General features: G+C 57.6%; 4 protein-coding genes across 7 annotated transcripts; 1 reads left to right on the forward strand and 3 right to left on the reverse strand.

The window, feature by feature from the left end:
• Window positions 1-87: 87 nt before the first annotated feature.
• On the reverse strand, window positions 88-1,602 carry ZNHIT2 (zinc finger HIT-type containing 2). Its single transcript, XM_032357261.1, has one exon. The coding sequence runs from the start codon at window positions 1,318-1,320 to the stop codon at window positions 127-129; it is 1,194 nt and encodes a 397-aa protein (XP_032213152.1). The 5' UTR covers window positions 1,321-1,602; the 3' UTR covers window positions 88-126.
• A 2,810-nt stretch (window positions 1,603-4,412) lies between these two features.
• Window positions 4,413-5,967, reverse strand: FAU (FAU ubiquitin like and ribosomal protein S30 fusion). The gene is made up of 5 exons (XM_032357263.1): window positions 5,843-5,967; window positions 5,498-5,580; window positions 5,263-5,407; window positions 4,777-4,832; window positions 4,413-4,589 (listed from the first exon to the last, which is right to left on the reverse strand). Exons 2-5 carry the CDS (start codon window positions 5,570-5,572, stop codon window positions 4,464-4,466), a joined length of 402 nt encoding a protein of 133 aa, XP_032213154.1. The 5' UTR covers window positions 5,573-5,580; window positions 5,843-5,967; the 3' UTR covers window positions 4,413-4,463.
• Window positions 5,968-6,047: 80 nt separating this feature from the next.
• MRPL49 (mitochondrial ribosomal protein L49) lies at window positions 6,048-10,212 on the forward strand. Its single transcript, XM_032357262.1, has 4 exons — window positions 6,048-6,189; window positions 7,666-7,816; window positions 8,655-8,779; window positions 8,898-10,212. The coding sequence occupies exons 1-4, from the start codon at window positions 6,112-6,114 to the stop codon at window positions 9,042-9,044; spliced, it is 501 nt and encodes a 166-aa protein (XP_032213153.1). The 5' UTR covers window positions 6,048-6,111; the 3' UTR covers window positions 9,045-10,212.
• SYVN1 (synoviolin 1) lies at window positions 10,121-17,427 on the reverse strand. 4 transcript variants are annotated; one of them, XM_032357259.1, is made up of 16 exons: window positions 17,344-17,427; window positions 16,347-16,495; window positions 16,021-16,113; window positions 15,778-15,930; window positions 15,587-15,635; window positions 15,059-15,162; window positions 14,117-14,243; window positions 13,919-14,018; window positions 13,768-13,833; window positions 13,557-13,673; window positions 13,280-13,443; window positions 12,872-13,000; window positions 12,626-12,778; window positions 12,363-12,549; window positions 11,448-11,599; window positions 10,121-11,366 (listed from the first exon to the last, which is right to left on the reverse strand). In XM_032357259.1, the coding sequence occupies exons 2-16, from the start codon at window positions 16,476-16,478 to the stop codon at window positions 11,260-11,262; spliced, it is 1,833 nt and encodes a 610-aa protein (XP_032213150.1). In that variant the 5' UTR covers window positions 16,479-16,495; window positions 17,344-17,427; the 3' UTR covers window positions 10,121-11,259. The 4 variants fall into 4 exon arrangements, with proteins under 4 accessions (XP_032213150.1, XP_032213148.1, XP_032213147.1 ...); XM_032357256.1 differs by having other exon boundaries at window positions 11,260-11,366; window positions 12,626-12,781; XM_032357258.1 differs by lacking the exon at window positions 17,344-17,427 and adding an exon at window positions 17,148-17,260 and having other exon boundaries at window positions 11,260-11,366; window positions 12,626-12,781.
• Between the last annotated feature and the right edge of the window lie 384 nt (window positions 17,428-17,811).

Genomic DNA, 17,811 nt, shown 5'->3' on the forward strand with positions numbered 1-17,811 from the left:
CTTTGGGCTGGAGAGTCTAGGGATGCCGGGGTGGGGGGTGGGGTGGACAGCAGCTGTGGGTCAGAAGCAGGCACTGCTCACAGGGCAGACCAGTCACAGTTTTATTAAAGACAGGGAGATCCCAGATCAGCCCGGGAGTTCCTCGATGAGAATTCTTGGAGCAGGTGGCAGGGGGCCTCCCCAAAGCCGCTCCAACTCCCCAGTGAGGGCTGCCACCTCCTCTGCCGCCACAGCATGGGCTCGATGGGCCCTGGCACAGTCCAGAGCCAGCGGCATGAGGGCCGTCTCATTTTCATTGGTCCAAGCCAATAGGAACTGGCACTTCTTCCGCGCCCGGTAGAGGCGATCTCGCTCCTCCGTGGCCACGGCCTGCTTCCGGGCCCGGCCTAGGGTCTGTGCCAGGTGCCCCAGTGCTGCCAGCGTGTAGCCCTTCTGGTCTGCTGGGCCTTCGCCCATCAGGATGCGGGCAGCTTCGCGCATGGCGCCCCGTGTGCCCAGGGGCCCGGGAGGATGCTCGCCTGCTTCGAGCACCTGGGCTGCGGCCTGCAGGGCTTCCTCGGCAGAGGCAAAGACCTGCTGCGCACCCAGTGCTCCCGACACGCCGAGCAGCGTGGCACAGAAGTCGGAGACCAGTGCATCGTCGCCGCCATGATACAAGGCAAGAGTGTGCGCGTAAGCAAACAGCACGTTGGGCAGCTGGAAGCGCACGAGCGGCGAGGGCGGGCTGCGGCTCAGGCTGGCCAGCGTGGGGATCCGGGAGGGCACAGTGGGCGAGCGGGCCTCGGGAGCGTCTTCGAGAAACGGCTCGGCGGCGGCCTCCTTCGCGGGTTCCGGTGGGCTCCTCGCGGGCGTGGGCTCCAGCTCCGCAGGGTCACGGCCCGCGGCATCATCCACCTCTTCCAGAAGCCGCGGCCCGGCCCCGCGGCCCCACCACCACGGCCGCCACGGGGGCAGCAGCCGCCCGGCCTCGCCACGGCTCAGCAGCCGCTCGAAGGCCGCCTTCTCGGCCGGCGCCAGCAGCTCCCAGAGCCTGGTGAGGCCACCTGGAGCCGGGCCAGACTTGAGGCCCGCGTCCTCGGGGTCATCCTCGGTCTCGCGTTGCTGCCGCAGCCGCCGTAGGGCGCCTGCCAGGCGGCTGGGTGAGGCGCTGCGGCCGCGGAGCTCTCCCAGCACCTGGTCCCGGTAGAAGTCTTCGGCGCAGGTGCCGTGCGCCCGGTAGCAGCGCAGCGAGCAGTAGGGCACGTTACAGCGAGGGCAGGTGTAGCGCGCGGGCTGGGCGTCCCCGGCCGGGCAGAAACCGCAAGGCCCGGCCGGCTCCATGGCAACTGGCGCTCCGCGTACTAGAGAACACGCGCAGGCGGCCCCGGACAACTTCCGGTGCCAATCGGTTACTTCCGCCTCCTTGCGAGGCCAACGGAGCGTAAAGCCCCCGAAGCCTTTCGGCAACTTCCGCCCACCCTCGGAAGCCGAGCCCCGCCCCCACTGCCAAATAGCTCTTGAGCAGGCGCAGGAGTGGGTCGGGACGCACGGGTCCCGCCCTGCGCGGGAGGGAGCGAGGGCCGGTGCCCGAGGCCCGTGCTCCGCTGGTACCTGCTCGCCCCCTAGTGGTTCCTTGAAGCACGGTAAAGCGACCTGGCGGAAAAGGATCTTCCGGAAGCACCTCCTCAAAGGTCCCTAAATGCCCCAGGCCTGTGGGGGGGATTCGATGCCTCCCTCCACTGGAAGGGCAGCTATTCTACTAGAGGACACAGACACATAAAGGGGAGTGCAGAAAAAGGGTGAAGATGGACTCCTTGGTCTAGACTCCTCTGTATGTGTGTGTTGGAGGCATTTCCCCTCTTGAGAAGAAAGAAACTTTAACAGGTATCTGAACTCCTGTATGATTTCCCTCCAAATCTATGGTTCGTCCAACTTTAAAGTGCAGAATCCATACTGGGTGCCAGAAACACACTGAGCAGCAAAGAGATGGGGTCTCTGTCCTAATGAAGCTTAATTTGTAGAGTGGGGGGCGATAACCCACACAAACCATGCTAGGGCCCCCAGGACTTGGTCCATCACACCCATCAAAAGAGAGCTGTTTCTTTAGTCCCACCCCCATAAGTTCTGCCTTCACAATCCCTTGTATTTATCTCCTTATGGATCATCTATTTCCCTCTCAAGATCTGGATGGATTTGAAGACCATCAAGTCCGCTTGTTTTCCACATCCCATTACTACTGGTGGTTTCAGTTACTAGTCCCTTATCTGGTTCCCTTTCTTGCCAGCCATCCAGAGAAACCAGCCAGAGGAAGCACCGCATTGATCACAAGTCAGATCACATCAGGCCCTTACTTAAACCCTTCCCTGTACTTGGTGACCCTCCGTTGCACTTGGACTCAAAACCGAACTCCTGTTCAGGTCTGACAAAACCACACAGCTTTGCACAGTCTATTCCCAACCTCCCCTCTTTCTTTGCAACACCTTCCTTACCTTGAGACTCTACCGCTTACTTGTTAAGTACCTTCCTCACTTAACCCACAAGAATCAAATGTGTAGAAGGGAGGTGACTGACCGACTTTTCCTAAAGATTACTAGAGATAAAAAGAGCCTGTAGGCTTGCACACTTCCTATGTGGCAGGTGACCTAAGACCTTCACATCCTGTATATTATTCACAACTCTCAAGACATGAGAGCAGAAGTTAAGTCATTTTAAGGTTGGAGAGTCGGAAAAGAAATGAAGCAAGGATTCAAACTTAAGGCAGTCCAAGTCTAGATACAAGGTCTTCACCTCATGTCATACTGTATTTTAGAGAACCAGCAGGTTTGAAAACCTTCACAAAATGGGTGGGTGCGCGTGTTGCTAGGGGAACTTTGAATGAAGCCCAGAGAATCCATTCCCAGGAACACTACCAACAACCCACCGAACCTGAGCTGTGATTTCATGAATGAGGTTAGCTGGACAGGTGGAGCTACAAACAAGGTCACCATCATGCCAAGGTCATCAGGCAAGGCTTTCTGTGGCAGCCACTTTCAGGGAACAGGCATGAGCAATGAAGTCCCAGTTAAGGTAAAATAAAAGGGCCTACAGCCACCACTGGGCTGACTGCAAACAGGTCCACCTCAAAATAGCCTTAAGTCCTAGATGAGCAACAGGCTGCTTACAACCAGGCACAGGTACTAAAAAAAGTAAAAGTTCCACAAGGTCTCTTAACTCTTCCCCCCTCCCCCTTAACCTCAGGCCCCCCACCACTGCCTCCTGGCAGTCTCTCCTTTACTGTCCTGCCCCCTGCTCTTTTGCTGTATATTCAATAAATTTCATCTCCTTTGTTCTGCCTTGGGTGAATTATCTTTCAGGACCTGCACCCCTGACTTCCCCCCCAATAGGGGTGGCCCAGATTTTCTCAAGTAGGGACATACTGGACCTGTGCCCTGGACTCCACTAAGGCCATAGCTGGTTCTAAGTTCAGGAAAAGTCAGACTGCCCTTCTCTGATATATTTTCTACCCAAATTTCTCTGCTGATGCCTCCATAATCCTCCCACAAGGATTCTTATCTCCTCTGTTTGAAGAACAAGAACAGGGTGCCTGGATGGGTTATTCAGTTAATGTCTTAACTTGGTTTCAGCTCAGATCTTGAGATGGAGCTCTGTGTAGAACCCCATGCTTGGGATGGGGCTGGGTGTGTGTGTTTGAGCAAAGATTCTCTACCTCTGCCCTCCCCTGCTCCATTTCAAATAAACCTTAAAAAACAGGGACGCCTGGGTGGCTCAGTTGGTTAAGTTGCTGCCTTGGGCTCAGGTCATGATCCCAGGGTCCTGGGATAAAGTCCCACATCAGGCTCCTTGCTCAGTGGGGAGCCTGCTTCTCTCTCTTCCTCTGCCTGCCGCTCTGCCTGCTTGTGTTCTGACAAATAAATCTTAAAAAAAAAACAGAAACAAAAAACCAAACCTTAAAAAACAAAAAACAAGGGCGCCTGGGTGGCTCAGTGGGTTAAGCTGCTGCCTTGAGCTCAGGTCACGATCTCAGTGTCCTAGGATCAAGTCCCGCATTGAGCTTTCTGCTCATCGGGGAGCCTGCTTCCTCCTCTCTCTGCCTACTTGTGATCTCTGTCAAATAAATAAATAAAATATTAAAAACAAAAAACCAAAACAGTAAAAAATGATTTGGCAGACTTGTCAAGTTATTTGGATTAGAAAATCTCCCCCAATTTCCATCCAAAGAGTTGCCATCTGGAGTTACCAATTTTCATGGTAACCCTTTTCCTACAGTTTACCACTGCTTCCCCAACCCGAGGCCCGTCTCTTCCAACCTGACAGTGCCAAAAAACCAGAACCAGGCCTCACTGTTCTAATCAACACACCACCGGCCCCAGAAGATACCCGAACAAGTATCTTCCCGAGGCCCTCCCTGTACATTAAGATGAAACAATGAAATGATTGAACTATGTAAGAGGCTTTATTGGGGGAGAGCCAGGATTACAATGGACTTAAGAGTTGGCATTGGGGCCCTTCTTCTTGCCAAAAGTGGGCACAACGTTGACAAAGCGCCGGTTGTACTGCATCCGCCGCTTGGCTCGGCCTGTCTTCTTCTTCTTTTTCTCCTGTTTGGCCACCTGGGAAAAGGGAAGGATCATCAGACCTCCCGGACCATCCCTCAGTCTTACCTCCAGGGAGGGAGAGGGCAAACAGAGGAAAGACCAAAGGTCTTGGCTTAGCTTAAAAACAAACAAACAAAACAAAACCTGCACACAAAACCCAAAAACCACGACTCTAAGTAACACCACTAATACGGTCACCTACCTTGGGAGTCTGCCCTCTTACTTTCCCAGCACGGGCCAGAGAACCGTGGACTTTACCTGTGGTGGCAAAGAAGTCAGAACGCAGTTAGGAGAGCAAGAAGGCCCCACCCAGCAGAATCCTTTCTTCCTCAACTCAAGCCTTTAAAAATAAACAGGGACCAACAGGGGCTGCAAAGAAAGGTGCAGAGATATGACCTCTGACCAAGAGTGTTTAGTACAGTACGTTCCAGGGTTTCACTTCAGTATCTTCCAGCCCAACTTTAAACAAGAGCTGAAAAGTACCTTGAGGGATCCAGTCGGACTTGATTTCAGTGAGCGAACAAGGGGCTAATAAGTAATTGAAACACAACTAGGCTCTAGCTCCGTCTCCCATAGACCTCTTAATGAGAAAGGTAAACAGGAACCACCACCCTGGGGTTAGGACACTGAACCCACACTCGTATTATGAGTTTACAGACATTTCAAAGTACAATGCTCCCCAACTCACCTCCAAGCATGCGGCCGGCTACTTCCAGGGTGGTCAGTGCCTCCACTCCACACTGACCTAGGGTAGCCTCATCCTCCAGGGGCGTGCCCGCCAGGAGCAAGACTTGATCTTCAGGAGCGATGCCCTCCAGCGAGGCTACATGAGCCTATGGTAAAATAAGGCTCATCAGCGTCCCCGCGGAGCGAGACTGAAGAACACAAAAGGACGGTGCCCAGGAAGCACCACGCAGCCTTACCTTGATCTGGGCGACCGTCTCCTGGCCGGTCACCTCGAGGGTGTGTAGCTCCTGGGCGCGGACGAAGAGTTGCATGTCGGCGACTGACGAAAGAAAGGCTCGTAAGAGAAGAATGCTCTGGGAGAAAGGGGGTCGGGGGGAGGCAGCGGGCCGGCACCGATCGCGCTGGGATATAGGTGGTCGCGGGATCTCACGTGGGTAAGGCCGGGCCTGCCAGGGAGGTCGGGTGGGGACCGGGAGCTGGCCCTCAGAACACACCCTCTCCTTCTGTCTTTCCTGCGCCCTCTGACTTCGCGGCCCACCTGCTACTAGGACCTCCAGATCCAGTGGTGGCCCAAATCTTACCTGAACCGCGGGCACCGCAGCCGCTACCGCGAAGATGGAGTCGAGAAAGAGGAAGGAGCAGGGGCGCGCACGTCTACACTGCCTGCTGCGTGCCACGTCACTGCTGGGCGACCGCTAGAGCCTTTGGTTTTTGTACCGCCCACTACAGTTCTAGCTCCGCCTCTTTACGCTTTGCGCAAGCGTTCTTTCGGTCCCGGGAGCGCGCCCATGAAGGGGCGGGACCTGGCCGGTTGCGCGCGCAGAAGACCGGTGTACGGGAGAAGTTCAAGATGGCAGCGGCCATGTTCCGCGCTACGCTGAGAGGATGGAGAACCGGCGTCCAGCGGGGCTGCGGGCTACGGCAGCTGGTGAGAACGCTGAGCCTGGAGATGGGGAGGACAGGGCTGTTACTCCTGTAACAGTTACAGGAGTAACACTGTTACTCCTGTAACCCTGGAGCTGAGATACAAGATAGAGGCAAAGTGCAAGGCCTGTAGTGCGCCTCGGTGTTTGGGGCTTAGAACCTGATTGGTGGACCTGACCTTAGAACCTGATTTGGGTGAGTCAGAACTGGGAGGGGCTGACCATCGACTCCGGCTAATTTTTTAAAAGGGATACGGTTCCACAGGGTAGTGGTCGGCCCTAGATCATTGACGACAGTAATGGGAATCTAGAGTTCATGATATACAGTCCACTCCAATCTGCTTCCCTTTTCTCGTAACCGCGGGCCTATCAGGACTCCAGGGTATCTTTTGGGAAAAGTGATAGGCGAGCGTGATAACCACTACACTACGGAAACCGCTTTCTTTTGGGAAAAGTGTCCAAAAAGAATCTTCAGGCTGGAGAATGGGAGGACAGTTTGCGGAGAGTTACCTTAGGTAGATGGTTTGTTGATGTCTTAATTTTTCCTACATAGTAAAAGGGGGTAGTAAAATACCTAACTTGTGTCATTGTAAGAATTCAGTCAAAATACCCGTAACACATTTAGTCCATCCATTGCCTGGGGGTGTTTATATGAGGCCAGAATGTTCCAGGTAAGCGAGGGTCACATCGGGTGATTGTGAGTGGGATTATCACGATTGCTGAAAGTGCCTAATCCTGAACTAGAATATTTCAGTAGAACGTTTAGAGGAAGCTTTAAAACACTGAAAAAATTTAGTCGGTCAGACTTAGAGTAAATTGCCTCCTTTTTTTTTTTTTTTAAGATTTTATTTATTTATTTGGGGCGCCTGGGTGGCTCAGTGGGCTAAAGCCTCTGCCTTTGGCTCAGGTCATGATCCCAGGGTCCTGAGATCGAGCCCAGCATCGGGTTCTCTGCTCATTGGGGAGCCTGCTTCCCTCCCTCCCTCTCTGCCTGCCTCTCTGCCTACTTGTGATCTCTGTCGAATAAATAAATAAAATCTTATTTTTTAAGATTTTATTTATTTGGCAGAGAGAGACACAGCGAGAGAGGGAACACAAGCAGGGGGACTGGGAGAGGGAGAAACAGACTTCCCGCAGAGCAGGGAGCCTGATGTGGAACTCCATCCCAGGACCCTGGGGTCATGACCTGAGCCAAAGGCAGATGCTTAACGACTGAGCCACCCTGGTGCCTTGACTATGGTTTTTGAGTCACACAGAAATCCTAAGGGGGCAAGTCCTTCAGAGTGCCTGAATTTCTTTTCTAGTCTCACCTCTATCCTGGCCAACTGGAGTCTGGGGCTTTTCTGTCTCCAGGCTTTTATTTATGCTGTTCTTTGTACCTGTAGTGCTTCCTTTTTTAACAAGTTCTGCCTCTCCTTTGATGGGTGGGTGTGTAGTGGGTGGGCTCATAGTTGTTTGTTGTTTTTTGTTTTGGGCCTCAGAGCCAAACCCAGGAGCCTCCTGATTACCCCAGCTTTGTGGAGTCTGTAGATGAATACCATTTTGTGGAGCGCCTGATACCCCCTACCAGCATCCCAAAGCCACCGAAGCATGAACACTATCCCACTCCCAGTGGTTGGCAGCCACCCAGAGGTGAGCTGGGCGACCCGGATGGCTTGAGGTTTATAGGGGGAAAACTTCCTCTCCCTACTGGTCTACCTCCCCAGTTGAGGCTCTGGATTCCCCAGTGGGTTCAGGACTCGTGTTGAGGTGTCTCAGGGCTTAGCATCTGCCTCGTGTTCAAGGAAGGGCCTGGGAAGGCAGCCCTGTTTTACTAGTACCCATCCATCCACACTGTCGGGAGGAAGTCTTCCCATTCTGGAGAAGTGAAGCATAGAGAGAGACCTGAAAGCTGGACCCCCCACTCCCACCCCAGTAGGCCTTGTGCCGTCTTTGAGAACACAGCTTGGTTGTTGGGCATTTCTGGGTTCAGATTTGACTTTGCTGTTCATTGCCAGTGTGGTCACGAGTTAGTCACTTAGCTTCTCCCATATGGAGTTTCAGCAAGATGGAGATAATCTGCTTGGTACATAAAACACTTAATACAGAGCCCGGCATGTGGTAGGTAGGTGTTCAGTGTTGTAAATCCCCATTTCTTTGTGTCAGAGATTGCTACTAACCTCCCTGACCCAGGGGAGAAGTGCAAGGATTGGCCCCAGATGGAGATCTAAAGATATAGGGAGGCATGAAGAAGAAACTTTGTTTCTTCTTGAGCATCTTCTCCCACCACGCCCTGTGCTAGGAAGTTATCAGGGTGAAGCAGCTGGTCTTGGCTTCAGTTTAGGGAAAGAGCGGGTGTTCTGACCTGAAATCAAGAGGTGGCTTTACCATCGGGTATACTGATTTCTCTGTACACTGAGGGGAAGGGCATCAGCTGAGGGGGCATAAAGCCTGGGGAGGTCTGGCTTCTCACTGTTCTTGCCTGTAACAGACCCCCCACCCGACCTGCCCTACTTGGTGCGGCGCTCTCGAATGCACAACGTCCCTGTCTACAAGGACATCACACATGGCAACCGCCAGATGACTGTCATCCGGAAGGTGGAGGGGGACATCTGGGTAAGTGAGGACATGGGTCGGGGGCTGATACTAACCCTTTCGGGACCGGAGGGATGGGAGTCTTATAAGGGGATGGTCTGACCAGGCTTGATGTGTGGTCTTCCCTCTCCCTCCTCAGGCCCTGCAGAAAGATGTGGAAGATTTTCTGAGTCCACTGCTGGGGAAGACACCGGTCACCCAGGTCAATGAGGTGACAGGTACCCTGCGCATCAAGGGCTACTTTGACCAGCAGCTCAAAGCCTGGCTCCTGGAGAAGGGCTTCTGAGGGCCAGCCAAGCAGCCTGCATGATAGCATCCCCCCAAGACTAGAGTCTGGGGGGTCTCGGGAGGAGTGAGGTGGCTGTTGGAGCAACTAGGACAGGAGGTATAAATGCCAGGGCTAAGAGCTTGGGCAGGGCGCAGTCAGGGCTAAAGGGCTTCAGAGCAGGCCTCGCTCACTTTAGGGGGAATGTGACCCTCTCCACAGATGCCCGTGGCGGGGAGGGCTGTCTGCCAGTGGGGACCCTGCCTCCGGTGGAGCTCACTGGGCTCACTCTTCAGATTCTGGAGGTTGTTGACCGGTGGAAGTAACAGCCCAACCCAGTTGAGGGGCGGGTAGTGCAGAACAGACCCACTGAGTATGTGTCTTCCTTGGCCTTCACACGCTCACTGCTGCAGACGTTCTCAAGCCCTTGCTCTGGGCCAGACCTGGTTTGGTGGCGGCTGTGGAGAACACACAGGACTCGGGCATGGTTCCTGGAGGTCTTCAGTTCCAAGTCAAGTCACCACGGGGCATAGGCATAGAGGGCCCTGGTCAGCCCCTGAACTCGTTCCTTTCACCCATGGAGAAGTAGGAGGCCCCTCGCCTGGGCTCCATCCTTGGGAGAGTTGGGCCTGACTGCATCTCCAGCTCCGCGATGCTGAGTGATTAGCATGAGTTGGTGCTTCCACAAGGGGGTGCTCGGGAGCTCCCAGCAGTCAGGCAGAGCCAGCCTGCTTTCCCTGGTGGCCTGGTATCAAGACTAGACAGCGGCTTCGCAGGAAGAAAGATGCTGGCCTTTTGCCCCTGCCATCCCGACCCACGCCCCCAGCCCGTGAACCTTCACACTTGCCCCATCTAGGGAGCTACAAAGGTCAGAGGCCTGAGTTCCCACCCTCAAAGCCTGGCTCCCCTACTTGGCCTCGAAGGCAGGGAACTGAACTTCTCGGGGGCTCAGTTTCTTCATATGGCAAATGGAGATAGCTCCAGAACAGTGAATGTCTTGTCTGACGAAACCCACGGCCCTGGGGATTCTCAAGTCGACAGCCCGAGCAAGCAGCAGCAGCCTGGCGTGCTGTTCCTGTGACACCCAGCTCCACCAGTCACTAAGGCGAGTCTTTATTTGGCTGTATATACAATTTAAGCTATTAAAATTTGTACAATATTTACAAATTAAATAATCATCTGAAACGGTCTCCAGCAACTCTTGTAACACAGAACCGAGGGGAAAAAAAAGACAAGGGCAGGTGGGTCTCAGCTCCTGTGGTCCCTACCTGGCCCAGTGCCTTTTCTAAACTGGAAAGACCAGGAGCCAGACACTCCTGCTCCTCTTTCCTAGGGTCAAGCATTCAAGTTCAAAGACAAAATTTAAGCCAAAAGACAACAGCAAGGAAGTAGTTCCAATTCTTCTGAACCCGAGAGACATTCTATAAGTCAAGAAGTGGCCTTCCACAGATTCTGGGGCTCGCAGTGGTTCAGGAGCAGACGCACGGGCCCTCAGCCTGGCGCAAGGCTGGGCAGTGGTTGCTGGGTGAGACCAGGAATGGTCTCACTTGATAGACAGACCTCAGGGAGAAGGGGCCCTGGGGAGAGGGGCAGGGCACCTCAGTGCTGCCCCCCTGCTCCTCCAGCCCAAGGCAGGCCTCTCCCTGAGCTGGGCGGTTGCCAGTAAGACACGGAAACACCACAGGGCACGAGTGACACAGCCACCATCACAAAGGGCCTCTAGGGAGTTTAGCGTAAGAAAAGGGACAGCAGTACCAATCTTGGTGGGTGGCCCAGGGAGCAAGTTCCTGGCCTGCCTCCAGCCCCTTAAGTTCACACATGGGATCAGGGCGCTAATACTGTTTAGCACGAAAGCGACTTCACAAACACACACACACACACACACACACACACACACACACAGGTGGGCCTTGGAGGGGCTGCCCCTTCTCCCAGAGAGGGCTTCTCCAAGACTGCCTTCCTGCCTTCACGGCCCCAGCAGAACAGGCTGAAGGGTGGGGGAGGGAGGCTGGAATGGACCCGAGATCCCCACGGCTGCCCGGGACTGGAAGGGCTGGAGTCAACTGGGGCCTCAGGCGTCTTTCCACTTGGCCTAGGGGATGCCTCCTCCTTTCTCTCAGAGCTGGGGGTCGGTACTCCCTGGTGCACACGGAGAGGGAGCGGGCACTTGGTGGCGGGACGTGTTACAGCAAGGGCCGCCCGAGAGAGGGGACGCAGGGGTAGGACTGGGGTAATGTCAGTGGGCAACAGGGGACTCCAGCTTCTGCAGGCGGCGGCGGCGGAGCTCTGCTGCATCAGGCTCCCCGTCCTCAGGCAGCTCCTCCGTGCCCAGTGACTCAGGAGCTGGGGACAGAGTTCAGAAGTGGAACCCAGAGAAGTTCCTTCCCCACTCCCCAGCCCAACCCCCAGGCTGACCGAGACTACCTGGAGGCTTTTCAGGCTCAGGGGCTGGTGGGGAGGCCCCAGGGGAGGGGGTGGTGGTCTCAGAGCTGGGGATGCTGGTGGGGGAGGCAGCAGTGACCACCGCAGGGGCCGGCTCCTCAGTGGGGCTGACTGAGGCAGCAGGTCGGGGGGGCCTGGGAAGAGAAGGAGGAAGGGGCAGGTGAGGCCTTGACATCCTGGCACGACTGGGCAGATGTGTCTGCCCCTTATGAGCCCTGCAGGGTAGCATCAGCGCTGAGGGACGTCTGAGGCCCAAGGGAACAGCAGACACAGGCAAGCACATGCTGTGGGAGTCCTCGTGGGCCCACACCGCAGATGTGCCATAAGCCACCTGCCGGCGAACACTGGTGGTAGCCTTGTTCGCTCTGAGACTGCGGGGTGCCAGGCTCCAAGAGACACCCGCAGACTTTCCCCTGAATAAAACCCCACTCAAATCTCTGACTCCAGCGCCCCGCCAGGCCTGTGCCGTCACCCCCGCGTGCTGGGCCCTCTGCCCGTGACCTGTGGGTGGGACTTATTCAAATAAGGCGAGAGTGGTCTCGGGGCAAGTGAGTGGTGGGACCAGGACCTGAACTTAGGACGGGCTGGTTCTAGGGGCCTTTATATTTGCTGACTCATATCAGGGCCACTGGTTCTCAGGCACAGGGTCACCACTTGTGAGAAGGGCCCCGTGATGAACGAAAGCACTGAGAATTGGAGTCGTCCGATTTTAGAAAACCCTGAAGGAGCGGGATTTGAAGTCCACGCTCTACTAACCGTCAGCCCTCCTGAGACCCAGGCAGGCCTTCTGCAGCAAGAGGACAGAGGCCTCGAGAACCTGGAGCCCCTGGTCTGCCTACAGATAGGTGGGCCGAGACAACCCCCGCCGGGGGCCCTCCGTGGGGGCCGCGGACGTACCCCAGGGAGGCGAGCACGGTGAGGTACTGGTTGATCTGCAGCATCGCGGCGTCCAGCAGCGTGTGGATGTTGCGCAGGCTCTGCAGCCGGGCCTCCAGGTGCTGCCGCTCGTGGCCTTCCAGGGCCCGCAGCTCCTCCGGGGTCAGCCCGGCAAAGCCCGCGGGGGGCACGGGCATGGGGGGGAAGGCTGGAGAGAGGCCCAGGCTCAGCCTGGGTCCCACCGACCCCTCCTCCCCATCAACCCCGCCTGTGGCTCAGCTTACCAAAAGGCGGAGGCAGCGGCACGCCCATCCAGGGGGGAGGGAAGGGGAAGCCTGGGGCGGGGCCGGCTTCGGGGGCGGGGGCGGAGCCAGGGGCTGGGGCCGGGGCCGCAGCAGCCCCTGTGGTTGTGGCGGCTCCACTGGGCCGAGGAAGGGCTGCTGAAGGGTGAGAACAGTTTGGAGAGTGTTAAGAGGCCTCCGCTTCCATTCCTCCCACCCCTTGGCTGTCGCAGTCCAGGAGAGACTCACCTGCACTGGTGGATGGAGGGGCCCCGGCCTCTCCCGAGCTGGGGGGAGGTGGGACAGGTGGGAAGGGGCCCATCGGGGGCCACAGCGGGAACATGCCTGGAGGAAAGGGAGGCAGGAGGCCCTGGGGGACTGCAGAGAGAGAACAGGGTAGTGGGAAAAGATCCAAGTGAGACAGATGCAAGTCACACCCAAGGGGCTGGCTGTTAGGAACCCTGTCTTTGCTCCCAAGGGCCCGTCTGAACTCAGCACTGATGACCCATGACTACGAGCCATTTGATGTCTCTTCCTATGACCCCCTTCCCTGCCCAGACTGAGCTCCTCGAGGACAGGGAGTCTGATTCACCTCGTGTTTCCCATACCCAGCTCAGAACAGGGTGTGCTGAATGGCCAGATGAGGGGGCCACTCACAGTTGGGGGGCTGCGGCAGGAGTGGTGGGGGGTGAGCGGCCGGCTGTGGCCCCTGCTCAGCAGGCTCCGGGGGCGCAGGTGACTGGGTCGGCAGTGATGCACGGAGAACGTCCATGCGGCAGGTGGGGCAGGTCTGCTGCCGCTGGAACCAGGAGCGCAGGCAGCTAAGGGCATGAAGATAAGGCGATGGTCTGCAGATCCCCGGGGGGGGGCAGCCTTCCAGAGCCTTCCAGAGCCTCTCCCCCAATGTCCGGCTCCCTGGGCACCACCCCCCCACCTGGTGTGGAAAATGTGGTTGCAGGGCAATCTCTTGGCCCCCGTCACCATCTCTTCTCGGCAGATGATGCAGACGTTGTCCATTGCCTGGAGTTCCTCTGGGGTGGCATCTGGATACCTAGTGAGGACAGGCCAAGGCTAGGTCAAGACCAGAGGCGGAGTCGGGGGAACCAGGGGCAGAGCTCAGGACGGCAGCCGTCCAGCCCACTTACAGTGTGTTCATGTTACGGATGGCGCGGCGGGACATGATGGCATCCGTCACAGCCTTCTTGAACTGCCTGCAAGACCACGTGCGGTGAGCGCTGGGTGAAGGGGGGAGGATCAGGTGTGGGACCGGTAGAGGGAGGGCTGGGCTGGGCTTACCTCATGGCCAGGTACATGGGCCGGATGGCAAAGAGAGGGAAGGTGTGCACCTTGATCATGATAGTCATGAAAGCCATGTACAGCAAAACCTTGATGAAGCCTGGGGGCAAGGAGAAGTGCAGAGAGCAGCAGTCACAGGGCCTGGGAGGCAGGGCCGGGGACGCTGGTTCCGGTCCAGGAGGCCCAGGCTCTTCTCACCTGTGAACAGCTCCGTGTAGAGCATGTACACGGCCTTATTGTCCCAGGGGTTCTCGCTCTGGAGGTCCACGGAGTGCAGGACGTACTTGATGAAGATGGTGAGGACCATAGTCATCAGGATGGCGTACTGCGGGAGGAGGGGGCGGGGACGTCAGCACACGGCGCCCCCTGGCGGCAGCCACACACGGCTGGGGCCGGGCGTCTGCAGGGCAGAGAGCAGCGATGGGCAGGGACGCGTCACCCCTCAGCTCCTCCACTCCCCGGCTGCTGGGACTTCTGGTGACTCACCAGACCTCTCCAACCCTGGCAGCCTGTCTGTCCAATGACAGAATTAACTGTCCCTTTCTTTTCTTTTTTTTTTTTCCTAAGATTTTATTCATTTATTTGGCAGAGATCACAAGTAGACAGAGAAGCAGGCAGAGAGAGAGGGGGAAGCAGGCTCCCCACTGAGCAGAGAGCCCGAAGCGATGCGGGGCTCGTTCCCAGCGGCCTGGGACCATGACCCGAGCCAAAGGCAAAGGCTTTAACCCCCTGAGCCACCCAGGCGCCCCTTAACTGTCTGTTTCTAACGACATTCCTTTGCCGACGAAAAGCCACAGGCTTAGTGCTCTGCACAGGGTCTAGCGTCCAAGTGAGCGCTCAACCAGTGGGAACGTTGGCACCGAGCACCCCTCCTCACCCCGCTGTTCGTCAAGCTCATTCCTGCGGTGGGCAGTAGCCCACTCCTCGGGCCACCACGTCCAGAAGGCCCTCCCAGGGCGCCAGGTTGGAGCTGCTCCTCCCCATGCGCCTCCCTCCACGCTTTCCTGCTCTCCTGGGTGTGCGTGTGTACAAGGCAAGAGCTGATGCCGACTGATGGCAAGCCCGGCCCCAGAACAGGTGCTCGGGAGGGGTCTGTTGGGTTATTCGAGGCACGTTCGGTGCTACCTCCGGCAGTTTTACCTCAAAGCCAAACACCAGCTGCACAGAGGCCCCGCGGGTCAGGATGCTGTGATAGGCGTGGCTGACGAAGAGGAAGTCCAGGGTACCAAGGAGGAACATGAGGGCTGTGGGGACCCCCCCAAATGGGGGATTGGTGGGGTCAGCACTGGGCCTGATGGCCACCTCCTGCTTCAAGACCCCACCCTCCGGCCCACCATGGCCCTAGCCATCTAGTCAGGCGCCACACTCCACTGACCCCAGCCCCCTGGGAACTGCAGTTTTGCCTAGGAGGGTATTAGAGCGGCCCGAGCTCCAGGTGAGGAGGCCAAGGGCTTCGGGGCTGGGCAGCTGAGGAGCCCTGGGGTGGAACAGGACAGAGGTGATGCAAATTAACTTCCAAATTTATCTTTCCTGTACAGCTGTGGGTCAAGGGGGATGCCTGTGCTCTAGGGTACAGGACCACGGTTAGTGACTTGTCGTGTTCCGATCGTCCACAGAGCCTCTCGTCCCTCCAGCTCCCTCCTCGTCCCTCCCAGGGATCTCACTCACAGACAATGCGGCAGTGAAAGAGCCAGGAGATGTTGGGGCTGCGTTCCATCTGAGGCAGAGCAGAAAAGGGGCCCATCAGGAAGGCCGGGGCTTACCCCACATCCCCAAGCCGGACTTCACTGCCCAAGCCCACCCACCAAGCCAATCCCTGGCTCCCATCTGCTCTGGAAAACGCCCTCAACCCAACTCACAAAGTCCACACGGTCCTCAGCCAGCCAGTGAAAACACTTGAGGAAGAGAAGCAGGGTGAAGAGTGCAACAAAGCGGGGGCTGAAGTCGTCCCGAAAGACGGTGAAGGCCAGACAAGTCTCAGTGACAGCATACCAGGAACGTTCTAGAAGGTGCTGGGGGGTGGACAAGGAATGATGAGGACCTCAAGACACTCTGCTTGTCCAGCTCCCTGCCCCTCGCTTTTGGAGTCAAGAACATCTTACCTCCATCTCTGCTGCCCTCAGCTGTCCAAAGAACACCTTGCCCATCACTTTGCCCAAGAGAAAGACAAGGACAAAGGCCTGGATGTAGAGGACCTAGGAGTGAGAATAAGCTATGGTTTGAGGTCACTTTCTGCTCTGCTATGTCTGGGGCTCCTCATTTGGGAACCCCCCACCAATGTCCCCATCCCAATTAATAAAAAGGCAGGCAGCTAGTGGGCTACTTGGCCTTTCTCCCACTTACCTGACCTCTAACTCCGCCCCCCGCCTCAAGCGGACTCCGCCTCCCCGCCCAGGGAGATTCCCCCCACCCTGAGCCCTGAACTCACTGCCATACTGGGGCTGGACTTGGTCAAGTACACCACAGTGGGGTAGAACTGGTGCTTGAGGTAGTAGGCATGAGCCACCACGGCCCCGGTCAGCGCCAGGCTGGCCGCCATCATCACTGCGGTGCGGAACATTGCCCTGGCCTGGAGACCTGCGTGGGGAAAGGGAAGGAATCACCTGTGTGATGCGTACACGGTGCAAACCCAGCCCCCCGCCCGACACGCAGTGTCACCAAATAGGAGTGGGGGAAAAAAAACCCCAAAACCCGCCTCGCCTCACCCTCACAATCATGACGCCAAGAACAGCATACGCGCCCCCATTTTACAAATAAGAAAATGGAGGCTCAAGGGGGGTTAAGCGAGCCCACTGACGCAAGGTCTGGAGCCTGGGTCAGTCTTGTTTCAAATCTAGGGTTTTCCACGCCGCCTGCCAAGCCGCCGCCTCTAGGGAGGCACGAGGAGAAGCAAACGTGCTGCAGGAGAGGGAACCGCTACCACGGCCTCTAAAGTGAAGATGATGGGGAGGATGCACACGCAGAAACCTCCAGAAGCAGGAAAGTGCCGCCTGGATCGGGAGAAGCCAGGCGCTGGGGGGCGCAGGTGGGCAGGCGACAGCGCCGGTGACAGCTCGGCCAGGGTGGGCAGCGGCCACGCGCGCCCCGCGGGAGCGGGCAGGATACGTCAGCCTGGAACCCTGGCGTCCCCCCCAACCCCCGGGGCAGTGTCCACTCGGGGGCAGCGGAGAAACGGCCGATCGCCGGGATGCAGCGGCGACACGGAGAGGGACCCGGGGCGCCCCCGCACCTGTGATCGCCAGGAGCAGCGAGCGTCGCAGGCGGGGCCCGGCCTCTGAAGAGCGGCCGCGCGGGCGCCTGAGGTCCACCACCAGCTGACAAGCCGCGAGCGGGGCTCAGGGGGTGCGCCGACCCCGGAGCCCTCAAGGGGAGGGCCCAGGTCCCGACTCCCAACCACAACCCGGGCCCGACCCCGGCCGACTCACCAGGAGCCCAGCGCCGCGAGCCCGCTCGATCCCCGCAACTGCGGAGGCGGCTCCGGTTAACAACACTGCCCACCCCCTGCGAGCCGGAACTTCGGGAGTGAGACACCTCACTTCCGGCGTGGCGCCGAGTGGGTCGTACCAAGTGCACCCTTCCGTTGGCCGCACCGCGCACCCTCCGTGGGGCCGACAGCGGTGGCCCCACCACTGTACCCAGGCGTCGCGCCCACGGCCGGAGCAAGAGGTGCGAGAGGTGGTCGCAGCGGAATAGGGCAGCCCGGCAGGTGGCTGGAGTCCCCCCGACTATTAGTCCCAGATGGTATCGTCTCCGTCTCAGAGCGGACTCAGCCTAGAGGAGGACTCGGGCTCCCAGGGAGGGGAGGAAGGTGGGGCTTTGTGCGGGCCGTACCATTTGGAGGGGGGGAGTGTGCCAGGGACCGACATTATGGGCTTAAGAGAAATAAAATGTCT

The sequence above is a fragment of the Mustela erminea genome, chromosome 9 (genome assembly GCF_009829155.1).
Source record: "Mustela erminea isolate mMusErm1 chromosome 9, mMusErm1.Pri, whole genome shotgun sequence".
In the NCBI taxonomy this organism is placed as follows: domain Eukaryota; kingdom Metazoa; phylum Chordata; class Mammalia; order Carnivora; family Mustelidae; genus Mustela; species Mustela erminea.